This window comes from Ammospiza nelsoni, chromosome 1, assembly GCF_027579445.1.
Source record: "Ammospiza nelsoni isolate bAmmNel1 chromosome 1, bAmmNel1.pri, whole genome shotgun sequence".
Lineage (NCBI taxonomy): Eukaryota > Metazoa > Chordata > Aves > Passeriformes > Passerellidae > Ammospiza > Ammospiza nelsoni.
The window spans coordinates 30,055,037-30,071,900 of NC_080633.1; the positions used below are offsets into that span (position 1 = coordinate 30,055,037).

At 39.6% G+C, this 16,864-nt stretch overlaps 1 protein-coding gene across 2 annotated transcripts in view; it reads right to left on the bottom strand.

Moving 5' to 3' along the window:
• Positions 1 to 16,405, bottom strand: part of CRPPA (CDP-L-ribitol pyrophosphorylase A) — a 108,691-nt gene extending 92,286 nt beyond the window's left edge. For both annotated transcript variants that reach the window (XM_059485919.1, XM_059485910.1), the window contains exons 1-2: positions 16,221 to 16,405; positions 9,134 to 9,413 (exon numbers count right to left, since the gene is read on the bottom strand). In XM_059485919.1, coding sequence (XP_059341902.1) covers positions 9,134 to 9,413; positions 16,221 to 16,381 — 441 coding nt within the window. In that variant the 5' untranslated portion in view covers positions 16,382 to 16,405. The remainder of the gene's footprint in view (positions 1 to 9,133; positions 9,414 to 16,220) is intronic.
• Positions 16,406 to 16,864: the final 459 nt, after the last annotated feature.

The following is a 16,864-nucleotide window of genomic DNA, read 5'->3' on the forward strand; positions in this document are numbered from 1 at the left end:
ATAATCCTTATGGCTACCGCATATTTGAGTCTCATTAGTGAGCACTAGAATTTCCTTTATGTAGGCAGTATCACCAGGCATTGCAATTTCAGCTATCTTGACACATTTGCACTGGCAGCTTTTAATTGCCCAAGGACAGAATTGGTTGAAATGTTAAACAAGCCTAGTCTTACACAGATATTAAACCTAATCATCAGCCAGACAAAAAGAAGGTTAATTAGAACACATGTAAGGAGTTTTGAACATTAAGAAAAAAAGGTTTGTATGCTAAACTTCACCTAATTTCCTTAAAGTCTGTTTACCCAGCTGGCTAGAAGCAACAGTCAAACTCACTAAAATTGGGCACATGTTAATCTTAAACCAACACCAGGAAGGAAGAAGTTATAATTGTGTTTATTCCTAGCTGAAAGAGAGGGGATGTTTAATCAGAAATTTAATATACACTTTGATCCAATGTTAATGAGCTGACACTATGTTGTACATTGAAATGACTTCAAAGACATAGGATGCCTTAAACAAATGTAATGTATATTTATGACACTGTTTAGAAAAAGAAAATATTTCTTCTAATGAGGCCACCTTTATCAGAATATACTATCTGAGTAATTGGTGATAGCACATGTACATATAGACATGTCAGAGCCCCAATTAGCTAGAGCAAACTAAGGAAGATAACAGCAACTGTTGCTCAAAAATGTTCGTTTTTACTTTACATAATTTCTGTTCTTTTGTATTTAAAGTCTTTATTTCTAAGCATTAGTAAATATTGTTTTGGCCTGATCAACCACATGCTAAATTCTAAATGTTATTCTGTGGAACAAATAAGATTTCTCAGAGAAAATAGAAAAGATTCCCCTCAAAAAGACAGAATAATAGGAATACATATATTTTTAAAAAATTATAGATATTTAAAGCAAAGGAAAGAAGCAGAACTAGATGTATAACAGGCTACAATTTTTCAACACACAGCACTGAAAACAAGCTTAAAAATGTACCGTAAGTGGAGAAGAAGGAAAACCAAGTACATATGCACTAAGGAAAAGGGAAGAAGAGTGGTACTGCAAACAATGACGCAACAGTTATGTGAACATTTGATTTCATATCAAGATTGGATTTTTTTTTTAAACAGACTGAAAGTAAGTCATAAGAATGTCATTTATGTTGTTCTTTTATCATTAATTACTGACATAAATTTTTAAAACAATAAAGCATAAAATAGAAAAGTTCACAGGATTAAACCAATATATACATTTTCAATGTGTCATACAAATAACATAGCATTTCTTCTAGTGCATTCTTTATCTGTGCATTCCTTGTGAGAATCCAAGAATGGTCAAGGAAGTTAGTGTTTTCCATTGATACAATAGCACAGTACATTACATAAAATACTTTTTGTCACATTATTAGCCAAAAAAGATCCTACTACCTTAGTCAACATATTTAACTTTTTCTTTTAGTCACAGCACATTAACTGGAAATGTTTAACAACATGCTCTTGTTTAATAAGTGTTTTTTCTTCTAGATACATTTTTTTAAAATATGTTAAAGCTTGGCATAGAGTCTGTATAACACTACTAACAATTTAATATTAAGTATATGATACAAACCACACATGGCATCCCTCACCTGAAGAGCAGCACATGCTGGTGCAGAGTTTCAAGATTTTCTTATGACCTATTTATTCTTTTCAGTTGTTAGCAATAGTTGTACACTAAACACAATTACAATGGATTCCATAAGATGTATAATTCGGTCTAAGCAATTGAAATATTTCAAAGCAAATCACATGGCCAGTAACGCACCATCAGTTTTCAATAATTTTTGAAGCATTTTAAATCATACTTACAGCTTTACATTTTGGCATTCATTCAACATAACTGACAATAAGATGAGCTACCAGAACTTTCTTGTTCTAACTCGTGCTGTACTGCAAATCTAGGTGGCAAAATTTAAACAAAACATCTGCTCTAAAAATCAATGAAACACAAACCCAATAATTGTTGCCACTAAAATTAACAAAACTGTTTATTTTATTTTGACTGCATAGTATTACCTTGCACTAACAAGTAATGAAGCACAACTTACAGTCAGCAAGATATCTTTCATACCCCAAATACTGATTTACATTGCAAAAAGCAATCAGTGAGCGTGCACTCTGCCACCAAGGATTTTGCATATTACAGTAAATCAATATAAGGACAAGTTAGCACTTGTATTCAGTGGAGCAAAAATCTTGATGCAACTGCCACAGGAGTTAAACTTTTTTTTAGGAGGTTTATATTTTAAGAAGGATATTTTACCTCCAGACAGCGTGCATCATCACAAAATCAACATCATGATGTGAAGGATACTGATCCACTGCATATCATTTAACACATGATTTGCATCATTTTATGTAGAAGAAAAAAAGCTCAATGTGTTGTAGGAAGACTCTTGCACAATTTAATCAACTGAATGCAAAACTGCAATGTTTAATTAACAACTCTTTTCCCACGCATACAGTCCTGAGCAACCAAACCCCGTGGGCACTAAAGTTTGTGGTCACACAGTGCCCTAAGCAACTCTGCACATGCTTATCAAATGTCTTTGCCTTATGAACTTGCTCAGCTGCTTCTCTTAGAACTCCTTGTGCCTCTCCTTGCAGCAAACCTTGGATTCAGGTTTCTTTCCCTTAGAATTCATTAAATTCAAAATTTCAAATCACCTCTTTATACAGGCTTCATCTAACACTTTGTGTTACAAAGGGCCTAATAATACGGATCACTACACCTTGCCATGTCAGTTTGGCTCAAACAGTGACTTTAATATAGGTATGTGTGGATTTGATACCTCATGAATTCTCTCCTACATGCTCCAGGGCTCCTCAAGGCAGTTTTAGTTCTTTCTGTACTACAGCCCACTGACTTCTTGGAAACAGGAGCATAAGCACAGAACCAGTCCAGCAAACTATTACAGCAGATGAAACAGGCCAAGTTGGCTTTCAGAAGCTCCACCTAACCTGCAGGGTTGGTGTTGTCCTTGCCACAACCACCTAGATTACAAACTCAGCCAAAATGCAGCTGAGAACATATCTCGTTCAAAATTCAGATAATCTTTCTTTTCAATGCAATATTTGGTGCAAAGGAGTAAAATTTACATGCCTAATCTTTAGTCAGAGAAGTATGGCTAAGAACCTCTTCCACATCTTGGAATGTAGGAGTTGCTAGAATGATCCAGGGCCTTTACTCAGCTTCTCACAGATGCTGGACAAGATAAGATTTCCCTTATTTTAAGGAACTATTCTTTAAACCTTTTATCTGCTGCAGGAAGGGGAAATCTGAGTGCTAAATAGACTTGTCTTTGCATAAGGCTGCTTCATTTCCCAAATGCAACATTGTTTTCTCAGATAAAGCACACAGATTTTAACCAGCCTCAAATAAACAGCAGTACCATATATGCTGTTTCTCTAAATTTAAAGGGGGTACATTTTATAGACATTACAAAAAAATGACCCAAACAACCATTTAAGTACAGGAAACTATGCTCAGAATGTATTTTCAGAATAAACTAACCCCGTCTAAAAAAAAAAAAAAAAAAAAGAAAGGAAGGTAAAAAACAATGTGTGTAGATTTCCAGAAACTAAAAAGTGGTGGATTAAGCCACCTTTTAGAAATACTGGTTGTGTTAGTACTAGGCTGGTTCTATTAGTGCAACACACAAATAATGTCAAGAAAAAAGGAAGACTGCAATTTGAGTTTCTGTCTATGGTTTCTGTATTTCAGTTGGGTGAGTTGCATCCTTCATAATAAATGTGATTAATTATCTAAAACACTTAAATTGAGACTGGGAAATGACAGAGTTGTTTTTCCCCTACCAATGTCCTCCCACCATCAAACATTACATCTTCTTAGGACTAAGACTACAAGTATTTACTAACAATGCATTAGTTCTCCATTTAACACAGAAAACAATTAACAACTTGGCTTAGATGGTTTTAATTTCTATGGGACCAAAAATGCCATAAGCTATGGAAATATCATTATACTTTCAATAGTTATCCATTAAAAAGGAAAAATGCATTGTATACCTGTTTTTTGTACAACAGCATAATCACACTTCATTTCTTCATACAATCAGGGCTGCTAAGGAGCTCCTGATCTTTACAATAATGTAGAATCATAAAATAGTTTGGGTTGCAAGGAACATTTAAGGGTCATGTAGTCCAACCCTGCTGCAATGAGCACAGATGTCTTAAACTCCGAGTGAGATCAGGTTACTCAGCCTTGTTCAGCTGGACTTTGACTGTTTCAAGGGATAGGGCATCCATCACCTCTTTAGGAAAACTCTTCCTGTGTTTCACGACCCCCCTGTAAAAAAAATACTTGTCTCTATCTAGTCTGAATGTACTCTATTTTAGTTTAAAATCATTACCACTTGTCCTATTTCAATAGACCCTGCTACAAAGTTTGTCACCATCTTTCATATAAGCCCCCTTCAAGTACTCAGAGGCCACAATAAGGTCTCTCTGGAGCTCTCTTGTCCAGGCTAATTAACCCTAACTCTCTCAGCCTTTCATCGTAGGAGATGTTCAATCCATCTGATCATTTCTGTGGCCCTCTGCTGGACCTGCTCAAATAGGTCCACATCTTTCCTGTGTTGAGGCCCTCAATGCCAGATGCAGTACCCCAGGTGGGTTCACATGAAAGTTGGGTAGAGGGACATAAACACCTCCCTGGACCTGCTGGCCACAACTCTCCTGGCCCAGAACACAGCTGGCTTTCTGGCTCTAAGTGCATACTGTCACTCATGACCAGCTTTTCATCCACAAGTACGCACTTTTCTGAAGTGTCCCCTCAATCCTTTCATTCCCCAGCCTTTACTGATCAGGAGCTTGCACTTGGCCATGTTGAACCTCAGTGTTTGCACAGGACCAGTGCTTGAACTTGTCCAGGTCCCTGTGCAGAGCATCCACCCCTTGGGCATATCAACCACACCATTCACCTTGGTGTCAGCTATGTACTTGCTCAGGGTGCATCTGATGCCAGTGTGTCTGCATCAATGATGAAGGTATTAAAGAGTACTGGTCGCAGCAGGAACCCCTGAGGGACACCACTTGTCACTGATCTAGAGCTGGACATTGAGGTGTTAATCATTACCCTCTGAATGCAGCCAGACAACCAATTCCTCCTCCACTGAACAGTCCACCCATCAAATCTTTCTCCAATTTTAAGAGAAGAAGATTGTGGATGACTGTGCCAAAGGCCTTAGGGAAGATGAGAGAGGCAACATCCGTAGCTCTTCCTCATGCCACTGATGTAGTCACTCCATCATGGAGGGCCAGTAGGTTGGTGGAGCAGGACTGGCCCTTGGTGAAGCCATAATGGCACTCTCTAACCCCCTCCCGGTCCTCCATGTGCTTTAGTAGACTAAGAGCATGTAGGTGTTTAAATGCTATTTTATTGATGAGTAACACCCCTACAATTCATTAATAATTACTTTTACACTGATGTTAGTCACTCTCCTAAAGTACAAAACTCATTCCATTCAGTCAAGATGGTAATAGTAGTATGCCATCAGTTCTTAATTCTGTTTTTGTACAGGGGTCTGACAAGACAGGGAGAGCACTGCAAAGCACCAAGCATACAATGAAAGCAGAACTTCTGAGAACACAGCAGAGGATAACTTCAGATGACCCAGTGTATAAATATGAATCAAAAACAATCTTGTCATTGACACAGCCTTTGCTGCTTGTTAAAATCAATCTTTGAATGAAACAAAGAGGACAAAGACCAGGTGTAAAAATATTCTATATATGGCAAAACCATAGGAGATAAGAAAACAAAAAGGACCAAGAGCAAAAGTGCAAAGAAAGGTCAGAGGGGGTAAAACAACAGCATTCTGTCCCCATTCAAGTACACTACACCAGATCATCTTATTTATCCACCCAAATCTTCCTTTACTGTCAGTGAAGAAAAAGAGGTGGTTTTTGGTTTGCCACCCACCAAGTTTTGCTAATGTAACTCAGCAACCATAGACAGCAAAATCAGTGGGTGAAACAGGATCCACAGGGTTCCATGTTTTCTGCTCCAGCCTTCTGCTACAGTAAGAGTGAGGAACAGACTGAGCACAACACAAAGTGTTTTCTGTCTGGGGGTATTACCTTCACCAACTGCAACTGGTGAGCAAGTTGCAGACTGCTCAAGACTGAGCAGTACTGCACAGCTGTATTGGCATGTAAGCTTTGTTCAGGTCCTTGCTAAAGCTCAGAATAAAGTAATGATGTTAGACAGCTTCCAGAAAACAGCTTTTAAGAGTGCCATTTTGACTTAGTCCTTTCAACATAACATATTGTACTTTCAAATCTAGTTTATGTTAACCAGAGGGAAAAAAGTCTTTGGATGTGCCTACTTTTTGTAAACTCTCAATAGCAGAACTGACAAGTTCCCCCCCACCTTCCTGATTTCTTTTCCATGTAAGCATTTTTCATTTTAGTTTTGTTTAAAATGCAATGTTGGCAATGAGATATTGCTAGAGGCTTTGGACTGATGCCTTCTGAGGCTTCCACTTTTCCCAACTTTTACTGGCTGCAAAGAATTTGTTTCTAGAAACATATAATTTTAATTGCAAAATTACCCCAAAAACATAAATGGAATTTAATTGCTTACAAAGTAATATTTTGACATAATCAAGGAGTTGTTTGGGGGTTTAAGGCATAATTTATTAGTTCTGGTTAAGGTACACATTTTTATTCCCACAGGCAAATAACAAACCGATTAGTAAGTGCCATAAAGCAGTTTATTTGTCTGACAACTGGCAGCTAGAAGTGAATAACTTACTTGATCAATTGCCATTTTAAAGAACATTAAAGCTTCTCATAGTTATGTTATCTATCTGGTATGCAGACATATAACAATACAGCATTACCCCTATTAACATAAGTCATTTAATGTGATGTTTCTGCCAGGTTTTGTACCTTTCTACATAATGCAAGAGGAAGTAATTACTTTTTGTACTGAAAGATTGAAGAACTGACATCCTTTTATATATGCAAAGAATTTGACCATAGGAAGAACTAAACATGATAGCTGCTCTCGATCAATTTTTTTCTGATATTCAAAACCATGCATACCAGTTGCAGTTCTCAAGTAGAAATAGCCACCTGTCTCTGGGAAGGTGGCTTTGTGGTTTTCCAATTTGTTACATAAAATGAAATTCTTCTCATGTTCCTTAATTCAATTACTTTGTCACATAATATCAACAGCAGGCAGCCTTTAGAGACTTTGAGCACACATCTCTCTGATGGCCCAGCCTTGCTGAAGCCAGTGGATCTCAGCTGACACAGAAAGCCACCACACACATTTCAGTCAAATGTCATGCAATGGAATAGCCTACTATACATGTACACAATCACCTCTTTGAGATCAAATGACACTTCAGTGATCCAGGTTAGGAAATATTTACTGCTCAGAAGTTCAGATGAACTGGAATACTGACTTGAGAAGGTCCATGGAGACTGCCTTGGTTCCCCCTACTTTTTTACTTTAAATACCTTAATTCAATTAAAAAGAAAACCAGGAGAAAATATTATACTAAAATCACAAAACTTTCAAGAAAAACTGAATAAGTTAAATTCAAATGAGTATGATATACCTTAACATGAAAAGACAAGACAAACACATTCATAAAAGTTATTCTCATTTCAACCCAAAACCACCACAATTAACTCCATTCTTCTACCACTCTCAAAGAGTCACATTTAAAACTGATTTACAAAGAGGATTTATTTAGAAGTCTTTGGCAGAAAATCAATTCTGAAATGCTACTTTGTGCTATATGAGAAAGAATTTTAACAAATTTTTGACCGAACAGAATTTAAATTTTAATAACTGGAAATCTATGTTCCAGATCACTGAAAACTATAGTGCAGAGTCTCTCTTTTATTGCCATTTCTTATTAAGTCTATCTAAAAAACTATAGGCCTACTAAGAAGAGGCTCAATATATTTAGATTTGCAACATAATGTTCAGAGAGACTTAACATAGTTTGATTTTCATGACGATGCTTAAGGCATCAATAATAAACATTTTAACAAACTATATATTCTCCTACTACACTATGAAAGTATAGGATCACTAAGGAAACACCACAGTTCATTCTTTGGACTCATTAATCCACTGTGCACATTGTGAACCACCTGTCAACTATTTTTTACCACATTTTCTGGAGGAAGACAAGCAGTGGTACATTTTTCAAGTTTTCCAGTACCCAAACAATCTGCCGTCACTAATGACTTCTACCTCAAACCATGTCCTTGAAGCAGGGAAGCATTATGCATTTCATTAATGGAGAATTCAAGAACAAATCAAAGATAATTAAATTTTGCAAACAAGCCTGTGGCTAAGTCATGATTTCTTACATCTCTGACTTGGGCAGTTCATCTAACAGTTCCTCTTGTTACTAGTTCATACCTCTCCTATCACCTTGCATAACACAACTTCTTACCAACTCTTCTCTTTCATATATCTTTGTCAGAAATCTTTTTGGTTTCTGTGAGTAATCCCAGTCCTCAGATGCAGTGTTAAACAGGAGAACATCCAATCTACAGCTGGAGGCTTCCCACATACCCTGTTTTCCAGCAGTCTGCAATGCTTACAGGGTCTAGAACAATTTAGCATTAATACAGAGACAGCTGTTTTGCTGTTTATTCAGGATTTGCATACAAGTTTGAGATGAAAGCACAAAGTCTGCACAAGTACTGCAAGTCAACCAATGCAGTACACACACTCTTTGCTATTATTAGTACTCACTAACAGAAGTGCTCTAGCATTTAGAGATAATTCTGCATGGAAAAAGGGGTAAACTATCATTACATAACCTACCTTTCAACTAACAAATTGCTGATTGATTCAATTGCTTACTGACAGTCTCCATGGCAACAATTATTCCCTGTACCAAATAATACCTGCAGTATTTAAAAATGTCAACCTCCCCCACCTGACCTCTCTGTGTAATAGGGAATCTGGATCTGTTCTACTTTAAAAAAAACTCATCACACACTAATAAAATTGCTAGAAAATTCCTGATTTATCAATCATGATTTTAAGCTGTACAGTATAAAGCACATTACAGAGTTCCATTGCTGTATAGTACATACCCCATGTTCTTTAGCAGCCATAACCACTTTTGAAACAATATCTTCTTCAACAAAAGGCCTCACAGCATCATGGATAATCACTACTTCTGGCTTCTGGAGCAAATGGCTGGAAAATTCATTCTCTGCAAACACTTTCAGTCCATTGAATATTGACCGGTGACGAGTTATTCCACCTTCTACTACCGTAACTCTTTTGTGGCCATATTTTTCAATGATAGTCTTCATTGTTTCAATATTTTCAGGAGAGACCACCACAACAATGTCAGATATCCAACTTATCCTAGAAAAATCAGTAAAAAACCAGAGAAAGTAGACATGAATGACTAAATAAAAGTGAAGATATGTGAAACAAAGAAATTCATAACAATAAAAAAATCAAGATGGCTAAAAAAAGCCCTTCTCAATATACCCAAGTCCACGTTTTTGTACTCCACCCCTTAAGGGAATGCTATAACAGAAGATTTATACCAATGACACTGGAGTTCTGGGAAGGGACTTGCTTCCAACAACCACTTTGCAGAGGGGCACATTCTGATAACTCTTCAAAAGCCTTGAAAACTTTTCTTACTACAGCATCATTCCTAACTTCAAACAGAACTTCTAAATCAAACAGGAATAGTTTTCTAGTCAGTTTCTAATGAACTGGTAAATCCTGTGGCCTGGAATATTCCATGTTCCAGTGAAGCACACAGCGTACATGGGAATAAGACAATCAAGAAAAAGTCTGAAACAAAGATCACTATCAAGACAGGCATGAGCAGTAATTGACAGAATGGTAATGAATGAAAACCGTAACACTTTAATACTGACAAGAAGCATTACACTGGTAGTTTGACAAAAAATATATATTTATAAACACAAAGGTTTCTGCTGTAAGAAGCTAGAAAATGTAAAAATATAGCTGTATTAGTTAATAATACCATATCAAAAATACATTTTCAGAGATCTCCAAGATTTTACTGTTGGCATCAGCCCTGCTTTAGAACTGAGGGGTTGTACAGGGGGAAGTGAATGACCCACAGACCACAAAATTAAAACCAATCACAAGTGAAACTAGGCTGAAATCATACTTCTGTCAAAGTAATACAAATTCTAGTAATATGTGGCATACTGTACTTCAAAACAACAGAAATACCATAATCCAAATCCATTGCAGTGTCCTATTTTCTAAATACCTACATAAAGAACATTAAAAAAAGTAATTGTGTTCCCTTTCTGTGTCCCCACAGATGGCAGAAGAACATTTTAGCATGTCAGACATGAAAGTCACCAGATGAGCAATGATTAAAAGAAAAATTACTATGTTAAAATTACTCATGTGTAGCTTACATGTCCAGCTAGGGAGAGAGACAAGTACAATACACTGACTAAAATTAGTAAAGCTACTGGAACTAATATTGCAGACACAAAAAGAATGAAGGTACTAAGAACTGAATATTTGCAGTTAGAAAAATAAAAGTATGAAATTCACAGTTCAGAAATACACAGGCTCAAGATACTGATTTCTGCAATGACACGTGACAAGATATTGCCTGGGAACCATTCTTACTTCAAAAGCAAAATTAATCTGTGTTACAAAGCAGTTGCCTAGAACTACGTGAAACAACAGAGCATCTTCCACCTTATTAATGGGAGTGGGGGTTGTAATTAATAATACTCCATGGAAAACTGTTTAAATTAATTGTAAAATAAAGTTCTATTAGCATTCTCCAAAAGAAAAATACTTGTCTTTGTGTTCATTTTACTATTAGCAAAGGCAGAAAATACAGCCAAACCAACATATTCTCAGCATTCTTTAAGTATTGAAGTTGCCCAAAAGCAAAATCTGGAATCACGTGGTTTCAAGTTTCATTTCAACTTGTCACTCACCACAGGTCCATCAAAAGGTTTAAAAATCTCTCATATGATTTCTGGCATACTCTTATATTTAACTACAAAACACAGCACTTCTGTATTACTTCAATTTGGAACTAGGGCAAACTAACTGGATTCATCTCAGTTCTTTTAAATACAGAGAGTCAGTCATTTAAGAAAGCAAAATTCAGAAAGAGCTATTTCACACTAATCGAGAACAAGAGCTCTGTATTTTGATTTGCAGAAGGACTGAAGCCTTACACAGCACCCAGAAACTGGACAGTCTGCACAGTCACGGTGACTGCGTCAGAAGAGCACTGACACTGCCCTTTCTGGAGTCAAAGGAAACAGATTTTGAGGCAACTGGGTAGTACACAGCATGCTCTGAGAAGCAGGGAAGAGAACACAAGTACTGGCCAGCCTGTGATAAATCTCTGCACAGAGGGGGTGGAATGGCTCAAGGCCTCCAGTGGTACAATACACCAAAAAGTGACAGGATGCGGTCACAGCTCCACCCTGTGTCTGCATAAACACATTTGTAAACTTGAATATGTCCTCCTTAAACTCATTCTGGACCCATGTTCTATAATTAGAGCTTGGATTCAGGAATGCAACATATTCATTTAAGAGCATAAAGGTATCCTCCAGATTAATTACATACAGAACAGCTTAGGGTTTGTCCCACTAACTCATGAAAAGCACTAATCCAGTAAAGTACGCTACAAATTTTAATGAATGAGAGCTGTGCACCACACAGGTTGCTAGCACTTCTGAAGATCTGCTTATGGAACTGTTGCAAATGTTTTAAAGAAGGAGAAAGTAGTAGTATACACTCCAATAAATGAATCCCTTTTCCCTCCCTTAATTTGTCACATCCTTTCCTTCAGAAACATTTCATACTAAAATAACAATCTCTGCGTAGATTCCAGTTTACTGGATTTTCCAGTCTACTGCTCAAATCCAGTTTAAAAACACCATTTCAAACACTATTTCAATTTCATAACTGTAATATTGGATCAAGCTTCAGAAAGAATCAGCATGACCCATGAAAAAGATGACAATGCTGTACTCCAACATGCTTTAACAACACACAAGTCTATTGCTTCCATACAACACAGGCTGTTGTTCCAAAGTGGAAAATCAAGTCTGACCAAATGCCCAGTTACAATCACTTCACCACTGCCTTGGGAGGATCCCAATACTAGCAGAAAGCAAACAATGAGGCAGAAAGGACTATATATTTCTTTCCTGCAGCTATCCTTCTCCTCATCACCTACATAGAGACTTACTGCCTAGTAAAACATAGTATTGTTCCAGTAAATTTCAAACAGAAGTGCAAACACTTACAGTAGCTGAGCTAGAACTGAAACTGGGGGAGCTCTTTAACTCTGCAGCAGATTAAGGTATTCCTTCAAAACACAGGCTGCAGAGGAAATGAAACAAGCCCACTTTGAAACTGTATCACCTAAATGGCATGCTGAGGTACAAATGTGACCCAGATTTAACCCTCTACTTGACTCACACAGAAACCAGTGCTGAAATCTGATATAAGACTCAAATACCCACGCTCAATCTCTTGCAACTCTTTCACTGCCACTAAAAAACTCTTCAATATAACCTACTGAGACCAGCAAATAAAGGCCAGAACCAGGCAGTCACTACTGAGATGGCTTTAGCAGTGTTAGACAGGATCTTTCACTGTCACAGAAACTTTCAGAGGTGCAAGATAAATCATTGTATTACTTTTGCTAACCTTATTAAAAACCAAAGGAGAAAAAGAAGCATCAAGAACAAAATCCATTTGGCAAATGCAAGTGTAACTTCCTTTTGCTCCATAAAAGCTTCATTATGAATTTATTGATATATGAAAAAACACATTCAAACAAATGTATCTCTTACAGTACAAAAATGGAAGCAGGAAGCTTTTACAGTAGATTAAGAAAGTTTGGAGGATCTCATCTCATCAGAAACCACTCAATTTTTTCCAGAAATAAAATGCTTCTTATGAGTCAGACATGATAAAAAAGATACCTCCATAAAATTTGCTGTAACTATTTTTTGCTCTTAAGCTATTTCAAAAAAGAAAAAAAAAAAAGCGAATGACAACTGGACAAAAAGAAGTATTAGAGTAGATCCACTTAAAACTGTAATTGTGTGACTTACAGACCCAGTGAATATGCACCAGTCAGTGGAGAAAAACACTTGGCAAATAACTAGGCAAGACACTTCCAAAGAGGTGCTTCTCTGGGAGCTTCCCCAGGGGATTTTAAAATACCTCCCCCTGTTTTAAGATACTACAATAAAGAAAACAAAGCTGTCTGGAACCTTTATGGAAAATTTTAATTCTGACAGTGAAGACATCAGCTCTGCTTTCCTTTTATAACCACTCATTGTACTTGCAACAACTGGTGAAATATGAGCACAGCGAGAATACTTTAAAATCAATCTTTACCTTAGTTTTTTTCCTCTCTAAAGATCAGTAAAATATGCATGCATGTGTGCATACAGAGCTAAGATTCCTCCCTGCCTCAGAGAAAGAATTGAAAAGGTTCTATTCTAACAAACATACTTACACCAAAAAGAAATCAAATGAAGAAAAAATTCTGCTAGTTGTTACAGAAGCAAAAACAAGGAATGCCACTCTCAATCAGTGGAACTTGTTGCAAAAGCCTTGCATAGTTCAACAAAAGCAGGAACAAATTCAATAGGAAAAAGAGACATTTAAGTTTTCTAACACATTTTAATTTTAGCCTGAAGCTAAGGCCTGACCTTCCTATCAGTGCCACTGCAGTGACAATTAAAACCAACAATTGCTTCTTACCCTAGTTTTGTTCATCTCCTCTTCCTCAGAGTATCATCTGTGATTACTATTGGCAGGCCAATGTCCTACATTATCCTACACAACAGGATGCAGTGCTTATTCATTCATGTCTGCTCTTGTCTCAGCTGCCCATTTTTCCCACACTGATATTTAAGAGTCTCACCACTTTCAGCTGAACAGCATAAAAATATTCTTCTACTGATATTTAAAAAGCAAGTGCAAAGATCGCTGCACATCCTTGAACTGCTCGTGTGTTTTTGTCTATACAATGCTACCTCTTTTCTAGATTTAAAAAAGCTCCAAAACAGTCACACCAGCTCAGATGTCCAGTTCAACAGAAGTTATTACAAGCTAATGAGTCAATGACCCATTCAGTTACATCAGGTAAACAACAAACATAAGATACAGTATCAAACTAAACACAAAATCTGCCATTTCTGGGTAGATTACAGATTATGTGATAAACTGCAGTTCCACAATATTACATGCTTGTGCTTACATATGCACAAAGTAAGAACAAGGTACATCCTTCACAGTTTCAGAGCCAGAAGTGAAAGTGTTGAGATGAAAATGAAAGCCATTCCTAGCTTTGGATTAGATCTGTTCCAGCTCCTCATACACATCTATACCAATCAACACTGCAATTCAGCAGAGGTGGCAGGGGTTATTGAGCTTCTGAGCACAAGCACCAAGTTGTCACTGTCACAATCAACTTAGCTGAACTGCACAAGAAATCAACCCAATTTTTTGCATCTTTAGGACAAATATAATATTGCTGCTCAAAGTATGGCTATTTTCTCAGGGCTTACTGGCAGTAAAAATAAAGTGCTGTTTTTTGGGGGTTTTTTTTATGCATAACATTTCCTTCCCAAACCTCCCTCTGTTCTCTTTTCCAGGTCTCCAATACACTGAGTGAGGATATAATTCTTCTCTGTAGATTCCCATGACATTTTGGCAGAGAAATTACAGCTGTGGCAAGCTTTGGATTGGATGCTTTGCTTACTCATATGCTTAGCTTTGCAACTGGCTGCTGTTGAAAATTAAATAAACAAGCAGTATTTCTTTCATAAAGTAACAAGTGACCTGAGGGAAGCCTCCCTGGGTAGGAATGGAAAAAGAGTTCCAATTTTGAAGTAGTACAAGTTTCCATGTGTTAAGCACTTTGGGACATGTTGGCAATTTTATTTCTTTTACTAATCTCCAATACTTCCCATTTATTCTCTCTAAAAATCTAAAGGTTTGTTTTCCTATGGGTTACTGCAACACATCCAGAATGCCCCACGACACTCTGCTCCAACCTGCAGTGTTTCAAGTGACACTAGATACAAGACTTATATTATGTTATCATTTGACAATAATTTATTAACTATCAGTCCCATGCCTAGAACTCAACAGCCTTATGGAAAGGAAAAGCCTGGCTGCTAAGAAATCCCATTACTTTAATCCTTTGCTCCAACACAGAATCGTAGAATGTTAAGGGTTGGAAGGCACCCTAAAGATCATCTAGCCCCAATCTCCCTGCCATGGACTGCGACACTTCCCCAGACCAGACTGCTCAAGGCCTTATCCAACCTAGCCTTGAATGCTACCTGGGTTGGGACATCCACAATCTCCTGGGGAAACCAGTTCTGGCTCCTCACCACCCTAACAGTAAAGAATTTCTTCCTAACACCTAACCTAAATTTCCCATCTTTCAATTTGTACCCATTACTCCTTGAGATATCACTACAACATAAACATGGAAAAGTTAAACTTGCACCTTCACACTACATAGGCCACCAGCTTCTAGTCCAGCAACTATAACTTAAACACTTTTCTTTCAAACTTCCTGCTGATGTCCGTGTTTTTCCACGGGCAATAGTGGAGCATAACGCAGTGCTGGACATCAGTGAGTTCATTCATCCCATAGTGAGGAGTGGATCATTTTTCAAAGCCTTTGGACATTATAAAGACCATCTCCAATGGCAGAACAAATGCCTTTTCAGGGCTGATGGATAGTCAGTCCTGTGACTGTCCCCAACAGCTGCGGTGGGCTCACAGCTCACCAAACCAGCCACTGCAGCTGAACAGCTGATCTCCAAGAGCTAAGGAATGCGGCACAGCCTCGGAGCATGGACAGGCTGGGGAAGGAGGGCGGAGAGCCACCCGGGATGGCGGCGCTAGAGCCAAGCTGGGGCGGGGGAAGCGCAAGCTCTCGCCCGGGATTCGGTCCCAGGTGAGAGGGCCCAGGCACACCTCGGTCCCTTCCCGGTGTGACCGGGCGGGGAGGGACGGAGTCACCGCAAGGAAAACTAGACCCGCTCTAGTGCCCAGGGCCTGAGGCGAGGGCAGCGAGGGCTGCCTGCGGCTCTCCGGGGCCCGGCAGGAGCCGGCGGGGCGCGGTCGGAAGCCGAGCGGCGCCGGGCTCGTTACCTCTCCATGGCCCGCACCGCGTAGCTGACGAGCGGCCTCCCCTGCACGGCGCAGAACTGCTTGGGGGTGGCACCTCCCAGGCGCTCCCCGCTCCCGCCCGCCGGCAGCACGGCCGAAACAGACACGCCGCCGGCCGCGGCGCCGCGGCCGCGGGGCTCCATCTGCGCCGGGCCCGGCGGCGGCTCCGCTCCGCGACCCCGCGGCACCAACAGCGCAACCGCCCGCCCGCCTGTTTTATTCGCCCACGACGTCCGCGATCCAAAGAATCCAGCGCCCGCCCGCTCGCCTGCCCCCGGCGCACACCGGGCCCTACCACTCGCCCCCCCCCGCGCTACGCGAGCCCCCGCAGGAGCTCCCCCGGGCCCCGGCAGCCCCGCGGGACCGCCCGCACCGCGGCGAGGGAGCGGCCGGGGCAGCGCGGCAGGGCCGAGGCGGGCACACAGAGCCGCTGCCCGGGCACGGCCGCCATGGGCCCTTTAAATGCCCGGCGCGCGGGTGGCTCGGGGCGGGGCCGCGCTGAGGGGCGGGGGAGCCGCGTCCCGCCCGGTCCCGGCGGGAGAGGGGCCGGGGAGCACGGCCGGGGAGCCTGCGGTAGTGAGGAGATAAACAGAGCGCCAGTGGCGCGCAGGGAAAAGCAAACCCGG